The sequence below is a fragment of the Melopsittacus undulatus genome, chromosome 1 (assembly GCF_012275295.1).
Source record: "Melopsittacus undulatus isolate bMelUnd1 chromosome 1, bMelUnd1.mat.Z, whole genome shotgun sequence".
Lineage (NCBI taxonomy): Eukaryota > Metazoa > Chordata > Aves > Psittaciformes > Psittaculidae > Melopsittacus > Melopsittacus undulatus.
The window spans coordinates 102299075-102322504 of record NC_047527.1 but is presented as its reverse complement, the minus strand read 5'-3'; the positions used below and the strand labels follow the sequence as shown (position 1 = coordinate 102322504).

General features: G+C 41.4%; 1 protein-coding gene across 1 annotated transcript in view; it reads right to left on the bottom strand.

Moving 5' to 3' along the window:
- OXSR1 (oxidative stress responsive kinase 1) overlaps positions 1–23430 on the bottom strand; it is a 90288-nt gene that overhangs the window by 27410 nt on the left and 39448 nt on the right. The window contains exons 4-5 of the mRNA XM_034064300.1: positions 21396–21537; positions 6650–6705 (exon numbers count right to left, since the gene is read on the bottom strand). Coding sequence (XP_033920191.1) covers positions 6650–6705; positions 21396–21537 — 198 coding nt within the window. The remainder of the gene's footprint in view (positions 1–6649; positions 6706–21395; positions 21538–23430) is intronic.

Genomic DNA, 23430 nt, shown 5'->3' with positions numbered 1-23430 from the left:
CCAAACCACAAGTTACGGTTCAATTGTTATTGCTAAGCAGTTTCTAAGATCTGCATCTCATTCTCTCTGCCACTGTTAACTACCATCAGAAAGGCTAGAACATAACTAAGTTACTACAAATGAATTTAACTCTAGAAGATGGCAAAAGTAATGAAATTCAAGAGGTCAGATAGTTCAGAAGTGTTTACTCTTCTTAGGCAGTTTGCATTTTATATTGGCTCACTACAGTGATAACTGTAAAGGATTGTATCACCAGAAACTGAGAGGAACTGGAAATGCTTGGACCTGGCTTGTAATACCAGAAACCACCACTGCCGGGAATCCAACAACTGTCAGATAGATCCCCAGCAGTCTGCTTGCAAATAAGTCTCCAGGATGTCTTGATGAAAGGCTCATTTCTTTTATCATTTTCTGAAGAAATGTAGAGAAGATTCATCTACTGGACTTGTTTCAGTGATATCTACCAAAGACTTCTTTAAAAAAAAATATATATATATTTCTCCAGACTCTCACATCACAGCACAACCCAGAATGGAAATGAAAGTTCTGCTGATGCAGGGTCTGCAAAAAATACGTCCAGTTTTCAGCAGAAAGATCATGTGTTGCAAACCACATATCCTACAGAGACAATGAAGTTGGAGGCTAGTGTCTGAAAAAGCATGGTATTAGGCAACAATTTTTGCTACTAACATATCCAAGCTGTCAAACTTGAAAACTGTTCTGGCCACTCAGGAAATGCAAAAGCTGAAAAGAAAATCTCCTATTATTCTGCATTACAGAAATAAAGAGCCAGCCTAAACTTGCCAATGCAAGAATGCTGTGGCAGGACGACATCACTACAGGCACCATTGCTGCATTCCTCAGGAAGATACATTTCTACAGTACCATATGCTAGATTGTTTTATGCAGATCTAGAAGTCAGCCCTTAAAAAACACTCCTCCTTGGCCATCTTGTATAACATTACCATAACCCTAAAAAGCCTAAGTACCTGTTATAAGGTAGGCACAAGGGAAAGAACGTGCGCTAACTAGAAGCCAGGACCAAAGCCTGCTGACATCAGAAAGGATGCTACAGAATTTGGTGGGTTTGGATCAGACCCCAAAGCAGTTCCCAACTTCAATGGGGGCAGAACTTCAAAGTGATTCAATCTTGACTTTGAACCACTTGGAGTTGATTTTGAACTTGGTATTCCCCCTCAAGCGAAAATAAGTCTATTTCGACAGCACTAAGTGTAATTTTCACTGGTCACCTTCCTTTTTGTTCAGTTGTACATCATCAGAAAATATCTGCAGTTCTACTTAGGGTTTTTCTGCAAACCTTGGAGCTTTTAGAGCACTGAAGATGAATAAACCCTGACAGGAAGAACATGGTGGCAGTGGTAAATAGTAATTTTGTGCTGAGAAGGCAGCAGGTGGTAAGACACCAGAGAAAAGGAAGATTAGTGAAGAACAAGTATCAGAAACCTCTTTCATTTTAAAGACTACAGTGGTACTGGATCTATAAATACATATTTGTTATCCTAAATTCGCATTTGGAAAAGTAGGTCTCTACAGTCATATGCATTTCTCATTAATTCACATGCAGAATGGCAGCTTTATTACAACTTTAGCCTTTCTGCAATAATGTCAATGTACATAATTTAGGAAATCCCTCTGGTGAATAAACACAATGATTACATCTGAAACTGAGCCCAACAGCATGTTAATAAAGATACACTAAGGCACAAAGTAACTTGAAGATGACAAAGCCCAGGCTGGGTGAAGTCACCTTCCTTGGAGAAGTTCACAAGTGATTTCAACAAACAAATAGTGCAACATCTCTTCAGGAAATGGAGATGTTTCAAGTGGCACAAAGAAAAAGTTACTTCACATCACATTGCTGCAAAGGAGACACCAAAACCTTCTAAAACCACAAAGGGAAAACAGTTTTGTCCCTTTTTCGAAAGAGAGAAGCAGCTCAGATGTGTTCATGACACTGGCTGTTCAAGTCAGCTCTGCAATCAGCTCTCCCCTCCCCAAGTTACATTTGTGCCTTGCCCCTTGTTAAAGCAATTTAATCTGCCAAATCTAGTGTTTCCTGAGGGAAACTGGGGGAATAACACTGCTGCATCATAGCTCGATGTTTATGTGGCACACTATTTTAGTACAAGGAATTAAGAGCAGTCAGGAACACAGCGAACCAGTGACAAGCTGGCATGGATTTGTGGAAAGTTACACAAATTCAGTTACACAAGTTTTGCCTGGCCTTAACTATCCCCATTTTATAAATAGATAAAGTGAGAGGGGTTAGGCAATTTGCCCAGTATCAATTAGCAAGTCCTGAGTGACTTTGTCAAGTCTCAATCTACTTCAACTGCTTGGCAGCACAGCCTGCCCAGGGCATGGCAGGCACACCAAGCACCTCAGAGTACACGTTCATCATCCTGACCAGTTTGAAACCTGAAGGTACCATGCTATTGTCCCTACAACAGCAAAATCCCACACACAGAGGGACATGCACCTTTCAGCCTTCAGTAGGCACTTGTGCTTCTTCATGTTTAACCACAAAGAGCTGAGTGACAGCATTAATTTCAGTGGACAGAAACAGGGAAAATAAACAAAACACATTTAGTTTGTCTCATTAGGATGCTAATACCAGAGCATGATTTGTATCAAGCCATTCTTGTGCACCCTGATAGTTTCCCCCCAACCTCTCCCATCTCTTCCCAGTTTGTCAAGACTCTGACTTCATTTCACAGTATTTTATATGGCCATCAGTCAGTTGAATAAACCAAATAATACTAAGCCTCGCTTACTGCGAGACATCTAGTTTATGCAGCAACACTGCTGCTGATGCAGTTTATGTTGACAAAGAGTGCTTTTACCTGTGCAGCTCTTAGACTCCAGGGAACTTATAAATGCCAGGGCAAAGAGGTTTTATGCTCTGATTAAAACAAAAAAAAGCCCAAAACAAACCAAAATAAAATAATAAAATAATAATTGCCACGGAAAGGCTGGAACACTAAAGCACATTGCTATCTCAATTTACATTGTTACCACCGTCAGCAGGCCCTGAACAATGGTATCTGGGAAAGAGCCCTGCTCTCTCCAAAAGATAGATTAATTCAATGTGCAGGAAAAGACTTCAAGCTGAGAAAGCGATACTCTCCGAATTTTAACAGGCTCCAACAACTCGATGCCAAGCCACAGGCTCAATCCAGTGCCCTTGGAGGGGGGGGGTAAGAAAAAATGTCAAGCTAAAAGCAAACAGCCTGAGTTTAGGTCTTGTTGGTCAGCTGGATCTGCTAAAAGCAATTTTATGCCTTGGTTCAGTGGATGCACATTTTGAAAACAAAAGGAGCTACACAGTTAAAAATAAACAGAGCCATAAGTAAAAATAGCAAGTCCTAAGACTTCAGGAGGAGTTTAAAGCTAGGCTTTGTGCAGGCCATTAGAGGAATTTCTAGAATTCCTACTTCTAGCAAATGCCTCCAAAACTCACAGATTTCTCCTCCACTGCTTCACCTGCATCCACCTCTGCTAACAGTGCTCCCACAGCAGCTTTGACATCTGACACACAGCAACCAACTCAGAGTCAACAGACACAACCTCAGAAACACCAGACACAGCTCCATTAGGTTGCTTTTTTCTGTTCAGCCTTACCTTAAGTGCACAGCCCAAATTAACAAACGAGACTTTAGTTTTCTTTGATTAGAATGGTATAATCCTGCAGCAAAATTGCTGCCATGAATACTACACACAGTTTCCCAAGTACTTAAATTCGCTGATACATCATGGATTCACAGAATAGCTTGGGTTGGAAAGGAGTTTCAAAGCTCATGTAGTCCAGCCCCCCTGCAATGACCAGAGACATTTCCAACTAGATCAGGTTGCCCAGAACCACATCCAGCCTGGCCCTGAATGCCTTCAGGGATGGTGCATCCACCACCTCTCTGGACAACCCCTGCCAGTTAATACCCTCATTGTAAAGAATTTCTTCCTCACATCCAGCCTGAATCTCCCCTCTTCTAGCTTAAAACCATCACCCCTCATCCTATCACAACAGTCCCTGCTATAAAGTTTCTCTCCATCATTCTATAAGCCACTTTTAAGGACTGAAAGGGTACTGTGGAGGTACAGGTACAGGCCAGCAGCGGGGTTTCCTCCAGCACAGGGTTGAGTATTTTTTTCTAAATCTTTTAAGAAGCTTTGGAGGTTTTCTTCTCCTTCAAAGGTCTTTCAGTTTGAGATTTACATTCCTTACATTTGCATTCAAGATTTACATTTCTTCTGAGACAAGAAGCATTGTGCCCAGCAATGTTCCACATAGGAACACAAGGTTGCAAAGGCCAAACACTGAATAAGACCTTCCTAACAACTGTTCACAAGCAGTTTTTGATAGAGGGATGGCAAAAGGGAAAAGAGTCATTATAGAAGCATTGAAGTCATTCTTTCCTGCTACATTACCTGCATATTTTTAAGTACACCAAACCAGCTATTTCAAAGGAGATAGCCTTATCCACTCTAAACCTGGGCTTTATTACACAACTGGTCAATCTTTTTTCTCCCCGTGGTGCAACATTCCAACTGAACTTAAACACAATTGTTCCATGGGAATGCAGTAATATCAACCAGCTGGTAATTGAAGCACTCAACAATCAACAGAATTATTCATAATATGCATTAATGTTATCGTCAAAGGCAAGTGCTTTGATCTCACTGAAACAAAAAACTTGCTTTATTGGGACTGGCTTGCTTGCAGCATTTTTTTCTTCTCAAGAAATTCACAGGAAATTTTGTTATCCTGGGTCAGGAAAAAAGGAAGCTTAAGTGTCAGAAATTCCCACAGAAACAAAATCTCATGGTATGACCAGGTCAGGTTCTTCTCTAGTATTCAGTCATCCATTTATTTTTGTTTCTTCCAAGTCACCAGCTGCCTTCGCAGAAATTAAAGCACTTCCTGCCACTGTGGTAAGCTTGCTGACCTTGGTTGAGTTGAGCTGCTCTGCTATGTGTCACGGACAGTGTTAGGCCTTCTGCATGCTCAAAGAAAGTATTTGTACAGAAGAGGGAACTCTGCACATCTCACGATGTTGCTTTTGCAGGATATACAGAGAGATGATTTCATTATTTAAACATTGCATATATAAACCACTACCAGGCAGTTCAGTTCAGGGGAACATGTACAAATCCCAGACAACATAAATCCTCTGAAATTTGTACAAGTTAAGACAAGTCAACCTTAAAACTACTTATCAACCAAGAATTCAGCAGAAATACATGAACAGGTACCTAATACCAGTGAGCCTTAATAAGAAAAAACCAAAGCCCTGGCATCTTTGTGGAACAGGAACACAGGCAGCTTTCTGCTAGGCTGGCAGAAACACATGGAATGACAGTGCATCGCTCTAATGCAACAGCTTTTTGCAGCCTATTCCAGAACATCAGCTAAACCTCCGTACAATTACAAATCCAAACCGTAACTTAGCCCCATTTTGGAAAAAAAAAAAGAAGTAGGATTTCACTGTATAAAGTTTGCTCCTTGGAGCATCTTAGAAGCCATTCCCTACCTTCCATCAGCTGCAAGATGAACTATTTACACCTCATCAAAAATGTAACAGTAGGCATTAAGAGCACTGGGAGACTTAAAAGGGAAAACAAAGCAACTTTCGGTTTTAAACAGAAATCCTGTATGTTAGGTGTTATGTCCTGTAAAAAGGCTTACTGCCTTCTTCAGAGGGAGAAAAGCTACCTATAAAAAACTGTGCACTGCAATGTGTTCTGCCTCCTGGTAGAAAATCTACACCTTTGATTCCAAAATGCAAATCCAGGCATAGATACACCAAAGGAGTCTGTACCTCACAGCACTACACAGTGCAACATGCACTTCTGCCAGACAGTACAGTCACTGCCACACACCTGCGAAGCCCAGTCCACCAGCCTGACCCACAGCTTGTGACAGCAGTGACTTACAGCTGACATCTCCAGGCATAACTGTATCAGCTAAAGCAACTGTCTTTTAACAGTCTTTCCTACCCTGTCCTTCAATTAGCACAACTGTTTTCCCCAGACCTTCAGTTCACCCCAGTTTGGGCTGGGTTAGTGCAGATAATTAAACACATACTGTGTCACTTGCTTCAACTGCAGAGGACCAGGAAGCATTCACATAAGCAGTTTGACCAGCAAACCTTTTGTTAAGGCAAAGTTGCAAGTGACTTTTACCATAAGACATGCCAATTTTCTTCTGATTAATCTATCCACTGCTTAGCACAGTGCCTTTGAAAACCATGTTAAAAATCAGTCTAATCCCTGCAGTCCATTTCCCAGCCTATGAACTTGCCATTTTAAAAATCTGACCAGCTTATGCCAAAAATTTTATCTAATCTATTGATTCTGAGGACTTAACAGTCAAAGGATTTATTCATGCTGATTATTTCAAAGAACAGTGTTTTAAGATAAGAAAATATAATAAACTCTGGGTTGTTTTCTGTCTGGTTGGTTTGTGGTTTATTGTTGGGAGTTTTTGGTGGTGTCAGTTTTGTTTTGGGTCTAAGAACCATGGAGCTTACTGAAGCTAACATTTTTATGTAGGTATCTTCTTGATCATTAAACCATCTATTTGGACACACATTTATGCCTAAAATTTATCCAAAGCTACGAGGAAAATTACCTGCAATTTGCACCGAGCCATCTTCTCCAAGAAGAATATTTCCTGCTTTCACATCCCTGCAGAAAGATAAAGCAACAATAAGGGGAAGTCATTAAATCTTTCCTTCAACAAACAAAAATACTTTAAAAGGTTATTATTTCTTATACTTTGTTTCTTGTATTAGCACCTCCTGCTTCCAAGCATGAAGAAACAGCAGTGACTTCATACCAACAGTAACTTCAGTAGACATCAACTGGCATTGAATGATTTATAGCTAGTGACATTTTAAGAAATATGCCCAGGAAAAATACATTTAAAAAAATTATCAGAATGTACACTCAAAAAAAACCCAAGGAAAAGTGGTTTGCCCCTGGTTCTTAAGTTAGCTAATTACATGAAAAGAGAACCTAACACTGGTCTGATACACACGTTCCTATGATTCTGCCCTTGAAATTTTGACATATTTCAAGAGACAGTGAGTTGATCTAATCTCACCTACCTCTGAACTCATCCTATCCTTCTCCAAGTTTTGTTGCTCTCCAGCTGTGGAGAAGCTCACACACTTCCTCAACTAATCCGTTCAGTTCAATACACCAGTGGAAAAAAAAAAAACAAACCAAAACCACTGGTTGTTCACGGCTTAATGAACTGAACCACACTACCAAGGGTCAAGCAAGCAGAGCTGGTACAACAGAGATGAGAATGGGAAAGTGAGGCCATTCCTGTGAAGTCTGAACTTTAGTGAAAAGGTCTCTTTTACTTTTTTATTTTGACCAAAGACAATGAACACACATGAACATTCAGCAAATGCTATGAATGTTGCTGTATTATCCTCTTTCTACTGAAAAAAACCGTCTGGTTTGTTAGGTTAACAGTAGCACTTCTCCATCCTTGAAGAGAATGTTACTTTCACTCCAAATACTCTTTGAAGTTTTACAGCTTATTTTCATAGGCTGCTTCCCCCAGCAAAGCCAAGAGAAATACCTTTATAGCTGACACCCACATTCATCAAAACAGCTGCTAAGATCGCACTGGCTAGGAAACCATGCAGGGCCATAGCAGATGTAGGAGGCATCTTGAGAAAGGCTGCAAGCAAAGCAGCTGCCTGGGGAACAGATGCCTGTACATAGATAGCAGTTCACAACACACCTCACCTTAATGGCAACCACCTGCATGGAAGAGGGGGAGGAACCAAATCAAACAGATTCTCCCTCCACTACCTTTGGCAGATATTCCAAATCCTTTCACACAAAGTCAAAAAAGCTGTTTGGGAGTTTCCTCCCTTGTGCATCATGAGAACAGAACTGGCATCATGGCCTGGCCAAAGAGCCCCAGTCAGGCCCTGGAAATCTTCTTCCTGGCTTTGCTGTTCTGAAGAAGAGCCTGGGCCACTGCCAGTTCCAGGCCAGGGTAATTTTAAACACATCCTCTCCAGCATTGGCATTTGCTAGATTCTTCCCAACACCCAGCGTAGGACACTGGCATGGCAAGGCTTTCTCCAGCATAAAACAGAACAAAAAGTGAACAAAGACTGTAAGACAGTCCTACTAAAGATCATTTTAACAGCAAACTACAGCTCACGGCTGCCTGCAGACTCCAAACAAGTGGCCATCTTGGCACCTAATCCCTATTTGAAGCCCAAGTTTCAGAGTACACAAAAATATTACTTTGCTTTAATGATCAAGAACACTTAGATCTATACGGAAACACTAAAGCATAAAGATTCTATATGGAAGCATACAATAGCCTTGAGAAGCTGACTGAACAGCAGAATGGGATTCAGAGCAGTAAGAAAGAAGCTGACAGTGATGCAGCAGTAAAGACAAACTTAAACCAACTACCACCAGTCTTTTCCTATCCTGTTCATTCTACATAGCCATATACATTAAAGCGTGTTTAGAAGTGAGTGAGCTTTCCCTCTGAGCTCCATTATTTTGTCTTCCTGCAATTAACAACTGCAGTCTCTGAACAGGAAAGCATCAGCACTGCAGTAGATGGTGATTCTTAAGTAAATGGAGGGACCTAAACAGATTCAATACAGCATTTAAGCATATAGTTACACTGCTCCTCCCCATTAGCATCCATTGGCTAAATGCAACACAGCTGAAGATGTAGAGAGTTAAACATCATTAGAAATAAACCTGACTAACCCCTGCACTCCCACAAAGCATTCATGATCCCTAGCAGTAAGGAAATGGAAAAGCTTCCTACCAGTATTTTTAGGCAAAAGACGCCTTTGGGATTCAGCCCCATGGGCACTGTGTTCTCAGGGCTTCATGTGCTTAAGCCTGCTGCTGCTTAGGTAAGGAGCTGGCTCACATGGTGTGAAATGTGCTTGGCACAGATGCAGCCACCTCCAGGAATCCCCCCTTACATCAGTACTACTTCAGAGGGAACAGAGGGTGGTCAGGAAACTCCCCAGTCCTCCTGGAAATCTTTATCCAGGGAGTCAGTCCTCCTGTCACAGCCAGGACACACAAGGCCCTTTCAAAGCTGCTTGCCAGTTCCAGGTTACAGGAAAGGAATAGCATGCACCGAGGTTATTGTTCCTTTTACTGAAGATGAACGCAAGTAGCAGTAATTTCCTCTTCCATCTTTACTCCAAGGAGCCCAGGATGCTGGAGTGTTTCCCCATTAAGCTGGGCCACGCAATATGGTACATAGCCTTTCCAAACTTTCTCTGCCAGCATGAGAATGTGTGCAGCTCATCAACCCCTCCTCACAAAGCAAACCACAATCAGCAATGAAGGAAGTGCCAAGGAGGTTTTTAAGCAGAACTAAGGATAAGGTCTCAATCACCCTGTGCTTCAGAGTTCACAAAAACTCAGGCAGGTTTCACTGATGTAGCACGAGAAAGCCAAATAGCAGCACACATTCAGTACCACAACAGAGCAAGCTGTGACAGCTTGGAGAGCAAGAAGTAGTGAAACAAGCACTCAGATTGAGTCCCATAGGAAAAAAGAGTCAGAGGACTGCAAGCCCTTAACCTCCTTTAATGCAGAGCCTTTTCTTTTTAACTTCAGCTTGGATTAATTACAATTTACATATATTTACATTGGAAACAAAAGCCAGTAAATATGGTGCTTCAAGCTGGTTCAAAACATGGAAACAAGTTTTTGCTGCAATAAGAAGTTCAGGAGGCCAACACCACCCACTGCCAAATATCCAAGTCAAGTTACAAAATTAAATCACCGCTTGATGTGGTGTTTCCTCCTGGTGACCAACCCTCTGTAAGGGCCATTACTCACCCCAGTGTGGTATACTCCACCCCAGAGCAGCCAAAATGATAGGCAGCAAACTGCTTGGGTACACCGACTCTGTTCTGGAGTCACTGTACTACAGAGACAACTTCCAGCTTTCCCATTCTTCATCCCAGTGTATTTGCATTGTGTCACCCACTGCAATAACACCAGGCAAATAACAAACAGCAGGAACACTGGGTGAACACAGATCATAGAACTGTTAGAATAGTTTGGAGGGGACCTTAAAACTCGTCTAGTTCCAAACCCCCGCCACAAGCAGGGACACTTTTCCACTAGACCAGGTGTTCAAAGCCCTATCCAACCTAGCCTTGAACAGAGATCCCCTTCTTTAGCACATATTGGTGTCATCAGCAGTAACTTCAAACTAGATCCTCCTTTAAAATCATCTTTCAGATTAATTAATTGCATTTAAAGCAATGATTTGGGGGGAGCAAGGAATGGTGCTTTCCTGTTTATTCACATCAGGAGATGCTTATAAACTCACAAGCTGAATGGGGAGAAATTTGTTACTCCAGGATACAAGTATTGCCAAGTATAACAATTTGAAGGTGCTTCCTATTAATGTGGTAATGGTCATATCCTGAGCTGATACACTGAATAAATGGTGTGCCTCTGGCATAATTACTATACTGGAAACAGGAAGCAGCTTTAGGCTGTAGCATAAACAGTAATTATATAACATTTTAAATGAAGTTACAGAAGGCTGGAATAAACTTTTTCTTGCCAGTAGCTTAACAAATGCCATTGTCGTTCCGGATATTCCTACTCCATAGCTGTCATCTTCCTCTCTTCTAAAAGCTCCAAGAGCTCTTCTGAAAAATAACAATTATGTTTTTATTTACCTTGTACTTCATAACGAGAGTGGAAGAGAGGGGTTTGGACTCACTCCAGTGCAAAGCTGGATTCTCCACATCAGGCTTGAGAGGTTTCACAGCAGGGCAGAAACCCCACTTCATCTGCATTCCAAACTGGTTTAGCTTCCCCGTGAGACCAAATGCTAACTTACTAGTTACATCACACTAATGCCTCCAGGTCAGGGATGGGCCATAGGCATTAGATGATATATAACCAAAACTGACATCTGATCCAACAAATTGCAACAAAGCATCCAGCTACAGGAGATTTAGGAGCACAGGAAGTCAATGAGATGGTGCTCCCCAGTTCTGAGTGCAGCATTCCCACCTCCCCCAATTATTTTCTCGGTAGAGTGGGAACTACAGGAACTGGAATCTAGTGGCTTGTTCCCCCATACAAAGCTTACACAAGTCCTTCAAATCCTGCTAAATTATCAGATCCGCCCTCACCCATAGCCCTCGATCCTTGGCACTGCCATATAGTGACTGCCATTGCACTGCAGGAAAGAGCAAGACTTGCTGATCTATAATGGAGAGCAGTACTATCAATAGCCAGCTGCAATCCTGGCATACACCATGAAGCTTATTACAGACTTAAAAGAACTGATGTTTGCAAGAAAAGCAATGAAGCATGTTAAGTTATTGCTTAAGTAAACCTCTTAATATCGTTTGGAAATCAAAAAGGATTCACTTTGCTTGTGTTCAAAAGCCTTTGGGAATAATAGCTGGGACAATTTAAGGCCACTATAAGCACAATACAAGTGACCTGAGCAAACAATGGCATCCCAGGACTTGTGTAACCTAGCAGTGAGAAGAAAACTCACATGAAAGGGAAATTGGAGATAAGCCTTGTTTATTATGCTTTTGCTTCCAACCTGCTCTTATGTGCCTTTAGGATGTGATGCTGGCTGTCAGCACAAGCATGAGTCATCTGCCCATTAGATGCAATTTACATCAAGTGCAACAATAAATTTTCATGGACTGAACTACGTAGTGCATAATTTGGCAGGAAGAAGGAATGATTGGTCCTTCCAAGTTTCATTTAAAAACAGAGAAGGTGTAAGATACAAGAATTACTGGTTTATTCTAGTGGTAATAAATAACTCAAAATATTTACACTGAATGCCACCAATTACTGGAGTTGACATTGTTCCGAGTAATTTACAAAATACTTCTAGAACAATATCTATACACACAGTTAAATATCAAGCAATTTGTGACATCATACACCAAATGAGCATTATTCTCTCTCTACTACTAAAGGTTACTCTCCCTTCAATAGCATGTTGTTACCTATGTCACCTCTTCCCTCTCCCTTCTAAGCCAAGTTATAAAAAAAATGACCATACCACGAGCTTTACCATTTGAGACAGAGCGGCAAAGAAGAAACAAGGTTTGGAGCACACAAGCATAGTATTTTTATGCCGTCAAATTCAGCAAACTCAATACAACATAAAGAGAAGCCATTCAGAACAACTGTATTAGAAGTGCTACATTATTACCCTCCCTGTTCCTACTCAGAAAAACTTGTGTGTACCAATGTTTTATGCCACAGGGTTGAGCCTTAAGTCTCAAATTCTTGGGTGAGATGCAACTGCTGTCTGTTACAGTGCTGTATTTAAAAGCCGGAGCTAGGAACATCTCCCAAAGCTTGAAGGTCTTCCAACAGCAAAGAGCTGGCAAAGCCGTTTCCACACTCCTCTCTCCAGCCTCCCTGCTGAGGCAGGCATACGCAGGGAAAAAGAGGGCCAAGTCCACAGCTTGCTTTATCCTTGCTCATCCACAGCCATCTCAGCAGGTCCTTGCGGCCACTGGCTGCCAGGACCAGTGGCAACAGCCAGGCTGCTATAAATTACAGCTGGGGACCAGCCCAGTGACATGCTTTATTGCTCAGGATCAGGGAAGCACAGCAACTGCTGCTACCCTCTTCTCTGAGCTGCTCTGCCGGCTGCTGGGCCATGGTGAAAGCTCAGTGCAGGAGCCAAATGCCAGCAGTGCAAGGCAACTCCTGACTTACTCAGAGTCTCATAAACAGCAAAGGCATTTTTAAAGCCCCAGCCTTATGAGGGCTAGATAGGTAGGTAGTCTAGGGCTTTGTAACTGTCATTTTAATGCCTGGAGAAAGTTAGCTGAGCAATCCAGTGTTATTAGAAATTTTAAAAAGTTCCTTTTTGTTCTTTTAAGGAGCATAAAGCAGGGCTTTGAAAGGCAGAAGGACTGCCAGACTATGGCTTTGCAGAGGGGTAAACAGACTAAGCCTACTGGAAATGATTGTCAGCTTCCACCAAGATAAGCTATACATGTATATTGAGTACTTGTTTTCCTCATGCCCTACCCTTAACATTCAGGCAGATTACACTCAGCACAGTGAAGAGACCTCTTAGGACAGATAACCACATCCAGTCTTCTGTCATAAGCAAACAGAAACATCAGTAAGGGCTCATGAGAAATTAATCTCCCATTGTAATTTATTTTACCTAAACATAAACTATCTTTAAGAGAACCCTCAACGCACTTACTAGGTACAGCTCCTCCTGGTTGTATGCTGTTTCTCCAATGCTGCATAAGCAGACTGCTTTTTTAAGTAGAGGACTTGAGGTCCAGGAAACTCTGACTCAAATTTGTTTCAGTTTAAGTTAAGTCACTCTGTCAGCTCAGACAAGGGACAGGTCACCAAACCAACCTGCAGAACATCCTCCTGAAATTCAGCCTGTCATCTTAGTTACCTGAGTAGCTCCAGGGGCTAATAAGATGCTGAGGCAGTAAAAGAGTTGGAGACCTTGGGCTAACTCAGTGTGAGTCTTTGACAAGAAGCAATACAGCAAGCCCTGTGTCACATCACTTAGTGCATTTCTGTCTGTCACACAGTCACTTATCGCAGCACCTGCAACTTTCCTTTATCTCAGCAAATTATGTCCAGCTTACGCTTTTTGCTCCTGTGCCAACTTTGCCTTTGATGGTTTTGCACTCATTAATTCCTTCTCTTCCCATGAGTTTACGAGCCTAGCGATGCTTAAAAGGAAGTGTGGTTCAGTGACAGATCCTGTCTGCTGTGAATTTCACCTCCCATCCACCACCATGCCACTAGCCCAGCATCAGTGCTCAACTAACCTCAACTGCACACAAGCATAAGGAAAGTTGCTCCAGCTAAAAACAAAACCTTAAAAAACTGGTCTCAGACAGATCAGCTCCTTCAGACAGATAACAAAATGCTACAAACACTAGCTCTGTCTCCCATCATGGAGACAATCTAATCATACCAACACTCACAGCCCTACTTCTTCCTATGAAAGAAGCTGTTGCTTCACATATTCACCCCAATGCACACCACTGCTATAATACTAGGTTACAGCAAGGAGGGTTTGTCAGGCTCTGGCTTCTCACAGGATTCAGACCTTCGGCCCTTAATACAAGAGAATCTGCATCTCTAACCTCATACACCACTTGTTTTAATGTTTCCCCTGTTCAGTCAGAACTTCATTTTTTTCTTGTCTCCTCCTCAAGGAAAGGACCCTGCCCAGCAGGCTTTAAAATCAAGCTTTTGTATCACTGTACAGCCGCTAAATATGTACCACAATTTCTTCCACAAATTCATCTATCCAGCCCTTCCATTTCCTGAGCCTACTTCCTAAGAACTGCAGGGGGACAAGGCACAAAGCTTCTTTAACAGCTGCTGCATAAAGAGCAACATGTACAGCAAGCTGTGGAGTCAAAAGGTCTGCCTCCTACCCCCAGAGGCCAAGATATTTTTGGGAGGCCCTGCTTTAGTCACCGGTAACGGAGAGAAATAGTCAAGTTATAATGTGGCCTTACTTCACTGTTTCATGTCAAGTTATTTAACGTGCAAAGAGGTGGGCATGCTTCATGTGGCAACACCAGTAATGCATACCACCATGCTGTGGTATCTCCTGCATGCTAAACCACATTCCTAGCATGCACACAAATAGGAATTTTCCCAGAACTACCATGAGCACATCTGCCCAGTTTGAGTACAAGATGGACCAGGTAGCAGAAGAAACAGGAAAGCCAAGGATTCATGCATCTCCATGCCTTGCCCATGCCATGATGGACAGATGAAAATTCATTCCAGTAAACACACAATCAACTTGAATCAAACAGGGCCCAAAAATTTTTATATAGGGCAATTGAAAAGGTCTAAATTTCCAAAAGGGAGCAAGCACCACTGTTCTGGAGAACTGGTATGTGTATCTATGCACACACAAGGTCCAAGGCATTGCCCTACACAGCCAAAACCCGCCCCTATCTACAAAGCCACACACAGCTCTTGCCCAGCAATGTTTGCAGCATGACACAGAAGGAGAAATTCAAGACAACCAGAACCTTGACACTTGAATCTTGAGACAACCAGTGTCTTGAGCCTTGCCAGCTCAGCTTCCTTCTCCAAAATCTAGGAAATGACAGTTTTAAGCATGGCCAGCATATGAAGAGGAAAGACCTCCTTATTTCATTCAGCTATTCTTATAAAATGGAGAAAATGGTTATAAGATCAGGTATTTGTGCTATGGAAACAGTACTCTTGGCACTCCTAGGCTAACTTGGTGGTGCTTTCCAGGCTGCCATGAAATGATAGATTTCTCTGTGGCATTTCCCTGTGTGTTGTCCTGAATGCATGCAAGTTTTGCCTCACTTTCATTTTTGAAAGTATTAAGTTTTGCTTTTTAATGTTCAAATTTTATAAGAACTCTGCAAGACAGGATATTTGATTTAGAAAACATGCAAAAAGTAAATTCCTGATGCAGGCTTGCAACATTTTCAAGTGTGCTTAATACGTTACCACACAAACTTAGCAAGTGACCTTTTCTCATGCTTTAGGGTTAGACATGATTAAAAAGACTGCAGTGGTCTGAATAAGTGCTTAAGACATCTCCACACATGCAGCTTTTAGGATATATCAAGGCCAGAAAAGTCTGCAACAGGAAATAAAATTCAAAGCCATCTTTTTGAAGTTAATAATTCACTTGATGCACCACAGTAGAAAGGATGAACACCAATGTTTTAAACTACTGCTGGAGAGATGCTACGAAGAGAAAAAAACCTAAAAACTCATCTCCCTTTTAATGCCACTGCATAATACTTGTACAAGAAAGCTGGTTTTCCCTTTGACTAATTCAAAGTTTGAGTAACAGCAGACACTCAGTAACAAAGTTGAGACAGCACCTGGATCTGAGGAGAATGACATGGGGACAGACACCATTTAGGCTCCCAGCATCCCTGTGCTTTCTTCAGCAGTAATATTTACCATCAGTTCTAGCTGCCAGGCTTCTGGGCTTCAGAGCAGAGGCTGTCTTTAGCCACTTCAAGGAAAGCTATCTCCGCAGGAGCTATTGTTTCTGGCTATCTGCAGATCTGGGATTTACATCTGGTTCACATTTTCTATCTGCAACCACAGGGAAACTTGGCTTTTTTAAACAATGAATTTCTGGATGATGCAGTAGAAGAAGCAGCCACCAGGAAAATACACTGGTTCACTAAAACAGCACAATACACTCAGGTCCCACTGCTGTGGATGGAGAGTGGAGATTCAGTGGTTCTTGGGCCCTTGATACTGCGCAGCAAGGTGCTTATTTGCAGGAACAAATCTCCCAGTACAGTGCAGGGCAGCATCTTTTCTTCCTTCCCACGGAGATACCCAATAGTAACATTTCTATTGTTGTGACTACTGAATTGTTTCCAAATTAAAGCTTTAAAATTTATATTAATAACTACCTCAAAAGGTTGCTTCTGCCCATCCTGTACTATAAAGGAGACCAAAGTCCACTTCTCTGAATATAAAATTCTGCTTCCCACCGCTGAGCAACAGTTAGTTTTCAAATTACTAGTGTCCTTTACTGAGCTAAAAATCAAACTGGCAATTAGAGGTGAAAAGCTCCACCATCCCGTAATCCATTCCTCAATCCTCCTCTGCCAGACTTCAGTTCCAAAACACACTTCCCAAAACAAGATTATAGCACTGTGGAGAGGAGGGCTGCAAAGTTCTCCTACAGTATTGCTACAGAAACAAAATCCTACAGTTTTTCAGACATCTAACTGATCGGAGGCACACTGGAATCCAGTTTAACTGCAATACCTGCCAGCACGGCTATCAATGCATTACTCAGCTACATGAAAATTAAGCTTGAATCCTGCAGAAAGAGCCGAGTTCTGCCAAAATACATCCATCAGCTCCTTCATCTTAAATCTGAAACTTGCTACTGGAGGAGGGCTCCTGCAAAACCCCACAGGCAAGCCTTGGTGATGTGGATGTGCTCACATACAGACACCCTTTTTTCAGAAGTTACTTTCTCCTAATGTAGGTATAGAAGAGGCACGCAATTAAACTTTGATCCTATGTCAAAACCATCCTAAGATCAAAAAAAAAAAAAAAAAAAAAAGCTAATATACTTGGCATAAAACCACAGCAAGAATATTGTTTCCAGGGTTTCTCCTAAGCACATTCAAACAGCTGCCATGGCACCCTGCTGCCCCACATGCAGAAAACTGATTTTGAAAAGACACCATAAAAAACCCCAAAGCATTCTGTATGGGGGCACAAACTGACCTAACTCAGCATATCAAATGTGTTGTTGCACCTCTCACTCCCTTAGAAGTAGAGCAGCAAACAAATTAATAGCTGGCTCACTGGCATGCTAATACTTCAAGGCATGCAACTCTAAACCACTTTTCTAACCTTTTTTTGTTTTTACAAAAAAGCATGCAAGTATCACATTTATTATGCTGCAATAGGAGAATTTGATTATATTTGAACAGTGTATCATTTCACCTGGGCTGACTAAAATATTCAGTTACACAACAGCTAATCATGAACAGAAGATAAGCCCAGAGATAAAAATAGGAGAAAGACAGAGAGACCTTGTAACAGTTAATCAGCATGATTCATTTGTCAGACTGCCATAAGGAGCAGCACCTGAGAGCCCTGAACTTCCGTTCAACAAGTCTTTTTAAGCAATAAAACCTCTTGGTTGGCTTAGCTTTAGTCTTATTTCCAAGTCATTTATCTAACTCCTGCTAATCCCCAAATACACAGAGGAATCCAGAGCCTAAATGGGGAAAAGGTGCAACAAACACCCTGTGTGTCACCCAGACAAGATTAGCCCAGGAGTGACCCCTCACAGCACGTCAGTCTTGCTTGACATGCATTTAAAAGTGTGTCTGAGCAGATTCCTGCAGGACAGTTCATCCAAAGGTTCCTGAGCCTGTCCCCCCGTCCTCAGCACACTGGCTGACACCCAGGTACTCAACTCACCCTCAGCCAGATCACTGGGATTTCAAATTGTCACTGGGCTCACTGTGTTACACAGAAACCCACAACAGGGACAGTGGCAGATGGCACAGGAGAGGCAGCCATGGACAGGCACATGGCACTGAAGGCAGAGAGCTGCCAACTCCAAGCTACGTGAGACAGTGATGACTGTGAAGGGAGATGGGGATCATTTGTAATTGTTACCTTGGTATAGAGTGTTCCATGAAAACAAAAATGAACCTGCCTCCTCCTTTGTCTTTCCTGTAAGGTCTCAAGACACTGTTCCCAACGGCTTTTGCAAAATGAAAGCAAAAAAAACATCACTTTGAACAATGTGAGAGACTCAACCATTTGTTGCTGAATAAGAGCATCTATTCAAGTTTCAGCCTCACTCTGGGTGTTAATTAGAAAGAAAACAGAAAAATATAATGTAAGCCTTTACTAGATATTTGGCTTTCTACTCTGCTCTACAGAATACTGGCAAACTACTCTCCTGTCCAAAGTGTGGATTTACACTTCCATATGAAGCCAGCTCCCCAGACCTTAATTGGAAGTGGCATTAAGTTCAAGGCAGGCTTATGGAGAGTAGGATCCAGCAGCAGCAGAATTTCATTAAGTCAGTTTTCTACATGTTAATTTCATTCACCCATTTAAAATTATGAATAATTTAAAAGCATCGAGCAGCAACACTGTCAGACATTTGTCCTCTGATCTTACTGGCGATTTACACCAGTTAGAAGCTGTCCCCACTTCAGATTAACAGCACCCACAAAGTTAAATTGGGGTCCAGATATTCATCTTCTGGGCTTTGCCACCAGCCTCATTGTCTAACTTCAGATGTGCTGATTACATTCAGTCGCCCATACTGTGTGCTTAACTCTATGAAGTCATTTTCTCCTAACTGTAATACAGACTAGGGATAGTTAGTGTAAACACCTGAACACTGCTCTGCTGGATCACTGCTGCTTGTTCCACGTCTAACCAAAGCCCTTCAATTTTGACCCTTCACAGCTGACCTTGCTCTGGCCTGAAGCTCACCCCAACCCCAGCTGCCCCACATCACAGACATTATATTCAGCCTTTCAACCATCATCTGATGTATTTCTTTTCGAGCCAGATACTTTAAGCTGACCCAGAGGACCAAAGTTTAGTTATTTTAAACGCTTCCTCTTAGAGCATCTCTGGCACAACTGCAAGATTTCCAACTGCCTTTTCCATCAGGCACGAAGAATATTATGACCCCTAGCATTAAGCAAAATGGGAAAACCATACAGATCTTCCCATGTATGAGGAAAGGTCCCATCTGCACTACAACTTTAAAATTCTGTGTTTTTCTCAGCAGTGTACACACATCTGAGTAAATGTAAGACAGTACTATTAATTCTATTAAGGAAACGTGTTTCATCCCTCAAAGGCTTACATGTTGCCCGCTTTCTGCCAGCAGTTAAAAACTCTTCCTTGCATTACACATAGGAAACCACAACTTCTGTATCATGACTATTACCACTTCTCCAAATTTCCCAGACCACTATGCCCCAACATGGTGAGGAAATCCAAATGCTTTTTTTCTGATAAAACTTTACACAATTGTCAAAGCACCCCAAAATACAAGGATGGAACACATGCAAAATAGCTGACACACAACTGCAACCATAAGCTGCAGCAATGACACAGCTTTGATTTCTCTACTGAAGTTCCCTAAATATGGGCAAAATGCTTCAATGAGGAGGACAAGAACGGTCACAGCAGGTTTGGTTCAGCCTGCTTTGGACTGATTCAGTATGAATCACAGTTTCTTCAGACCAAGCGGTTTGAACTTGTGAACACTGGATTTTTGCTGAGTGCCATGTAAAAACAAAAAATAAACTCACAAAAGCCCACACATGAATATAGCCTCTATAATCATTACCACTACTTTTGCTGCCTCCTTACAGCAAGTCAGTGAAGAATCAACTCTTTCAATACATAAATCATAATATGACATCTTCAGAAAAAATAGATTTAACAGGTTACTGCTGCTTTAAAATATATATTTCTATTTGGTTAGACCATAAGATGATTTGCTTGGATGATTCAGTTCAACTGCAAGTCACAGATGAACATGATTTTATCAACTGGTTATGGCAAGGGTGAAAAATTGCCATGTACTCAGCAAGTAAGTTGGTCTATTACTTTAAATTCTCAGAGCTGCCTGAAGCCTTATCTCTAAAAACCAAAGTCAAGCAACCAGCTAAGAAATCAAAACTGTTTTCAATGAAGACAACTGTTCTTGTTAAGCCAGAATTTTAAGGGAGACTGGAAACCGAAATTTGAGATTCCTTTCAGGGAAAGAATTTCCACTAAGATTGTTTCTAACCATTCTTTTTTTTTTTTTTAACCCCAAACAACCCACAGAAGCCAGTCAGTTTGAATAAAAATACGAAATAAATACTTATTGCATTTTCAAATTATAATAAGATTTTGGCAAGAAAAGTCACCTCTCCTAGTGCAGCTATCGTAAGAGAACAGAAACATACTCCAACAGCAGCAATGCTTATTATGGCATTGTACCAGAAGATGGCCAAGCTCACAAAATTCCCAAGAAAGAAAAGACCGTTGTTCCCAGCAGCAGGCTGTGGCTGGGATGATGTATATTACCCGCAAGTGGTATATTCTATTTTCAGCACATACTTAGGATTGCAAGTCTCATTCTTTTTAACAGCAGAAAACACTGACTTAGTATCCTCTTTTCCTGAGCTACACCACACCTTGACAGCAGAGGAGAGGAAAACATGGCTTAAAAAAAAAATCTCACAAACAACACAGCAGCACAGAAACCCAAACATTTCAGTGATCCATCAAATCACAGGCTATTAGTTAACTGGGTTTTGCCTACAAAAGTTTTTTCCACTAATTCTGTTTCCTTTTTTTTTTAAATGAAATTACTCAAATTTAAATTTCATGATGCTGACCTTGCAGCTAGCCTTGAAATAGAGAAAATAAAGAACAGGGCTTGAAGGGTTCTGTATTAAATTGCTCAACACTTCTTATACAGAGCTCTTGCCAGTTTGCAGCTCTGCAAGAAACAAACCCAGCTGAAGTTATCCAGCTCCAACAACCATACTTTGCAGTGGGATGCTGACATTTGGAAAGAGCTTCTCTAGATCAGAACTATCAATACCTGAAAGTTTACCCAAACTTGGCCTAGCCATAGTATATCCTAAAGCAGTAGCAACTATATAGACATGTGAATTCTGAGTTTTGATTAAGCTCCCCACCTTTAGTTTCCTCATTCCATGTCCTCACAGTTGGTTATGGGATGAAACTGCATGTGCTCAACTACTAAGTGACACACATTTCAGGAAAAATATGAAGAAAAAGTAATAAAAATGAAATAAAAAGGAAAATACCTGTGGATTTGTCCATTTTTATGCAAGTAGTCCAGCCCCTCCAGCACCTCCTTAAGGATTGTGGCTATACAGGGTTCATCCAGGACACCAGTCTTATGCTCTCCTTTGGCCACAATGTGCTTTATAATATCCAAAACAGAGCCTAGAGGACAAGGGAAAGGGGGAGAAAAAAGGTTAAATACCTTAAAACTTCAAGAACCGATACACAGCTCTAAGTGTACATCATAATCACTTTATATACAAGTCAAATTCACTCAGAGGGGACACGATGATGGTCAGGATTAGGTCAGTAGCTGCAGGAAAGCAGAGGCAACAACGCATGCCTCATACTTGCAGGGTTGCACATCCTCAAGGTGGGCTGAAAAATCCTTGTGATCACAAGTAACTGAAGTTATTTCCACATGCCAAAATGTAAACTGTACATACACAGGACACTTGGAAGGTTTTTTTGACTGGATCCCAAAGCTATGGCTGTTTTAGTACTGAGTACTGAGAAGCAGGAGGAGAAAAATGGAAAAAGCAGGGGGCTGCCAGGACTCAAAAGCTGAAGGCAACAAGCTTGATAAAATTAGACTCTTTTTCAGCTCTTAAACTACATGCAGAGAAATACCAGGAAAAACATGGTAAGAGACGACACCGCCCTAAGAGAAAAAAGTGGAAATAATTAAATAGAGAACAAATGAGGCTGAATTTCAACAATAAATCACTTCTTCACTGACTACAAGACTGGAATAGCTTAGATCCTTCCCTAGAAACATCATGCTTAGTCTCTCTCCCAACCATGGTGTGAATTACACCATCTTGCATGACAAACCATGCTCTATAGAACAAGCCACCTCTTTGAACTGCACCCAGGAATAAACGGAATCAATGACTAGTAACATGCCTCTTGTGCAAGGTCCTGTTTTCATGATATATTGGGTACTGTATTCTTTGCATTTGCATCTGGGTTTAAGACAGTCTTCCCAGAACTGTAATTTTATTGCTCCAATACAGGACGCCTAAGACTGTTTTCCAGACCTGTGCTATTCACCCCTTTCTAACTTGTGTTTCTATGGTTTATGATGACTGGATAGTCAGCTAATTTTCACAGCTATAATTTTCACAGCTATGGGCACAAAGCAAGGTCAGTGGTACTGGGATGGTGTTACACAATGAGAAAAGCAGGCACAAATTCCAGCTTTGCCTTTGAACAGTAGGCTTAGAGAAAAAGAACTGCACTGATAACAGTACTAACTCAGCTAGTTTAGGAAAGCTGAGTTAAAAATTTTAGAAAGGTTTAGCAAAATTCATTCTTCTTAATTCGCAACTGAGAAGAAGCCAAAATTTATGTCTCTGAAGACAGTAAAAGCTGAGAAACTTACTCCCATGAATTTATCAATGGGAAAGTTACAAGTTCCACATCATAAAGTCTTGAAACAAGCAGAAAAAAAAAATACAATGAAGGATCTGGGGTTTGGAGCTTTTGTTGGTTTTGGTTTGCTGGGTTTGGTTTCTTTGTTGCCCCTTTTCATTCATCAGGTTGAGGTAAGCAAAAATCCTTCCCCTTTATTAGCTGTCATGTTTGAAATTCTAGGCCAAAACAATAGTGCAGATAGGTTTTCATTTCACAAATTATTCTCCTTTTAGACTCTCGCATGAAAGCAAAAAGGTGGCAAGGTTTGAATATGAACACCATATGGCAAGGCTTGTTTTGCACAATTCAAACCTCAAAGGAAACAATTACATGGGTGCATGGTTCTCTTAATCTGTGGGGAACTGTATGTGCTGAGTTCACCTAGCAGCTTGCTGCAATCAGGAGAGCCACTACATCCTGTTCCGCAGAGCCACACACTTTAGATCTTCTTTGGCCTACTGGAACCAGTCCTCACACTGTACACTGAGCTACCCACTAAAGCCACCAAAAATAAACTGAGAGGAAGAAAAGAAATCCAAACTATGTTTGGTTGGTAGAGAACATAACCTGTGAGCAGATAAGTTTCAGATCCAATGAAGAAGAAAAAGGAGGATAAGGAGGGAGAATACAGTTGTGAAT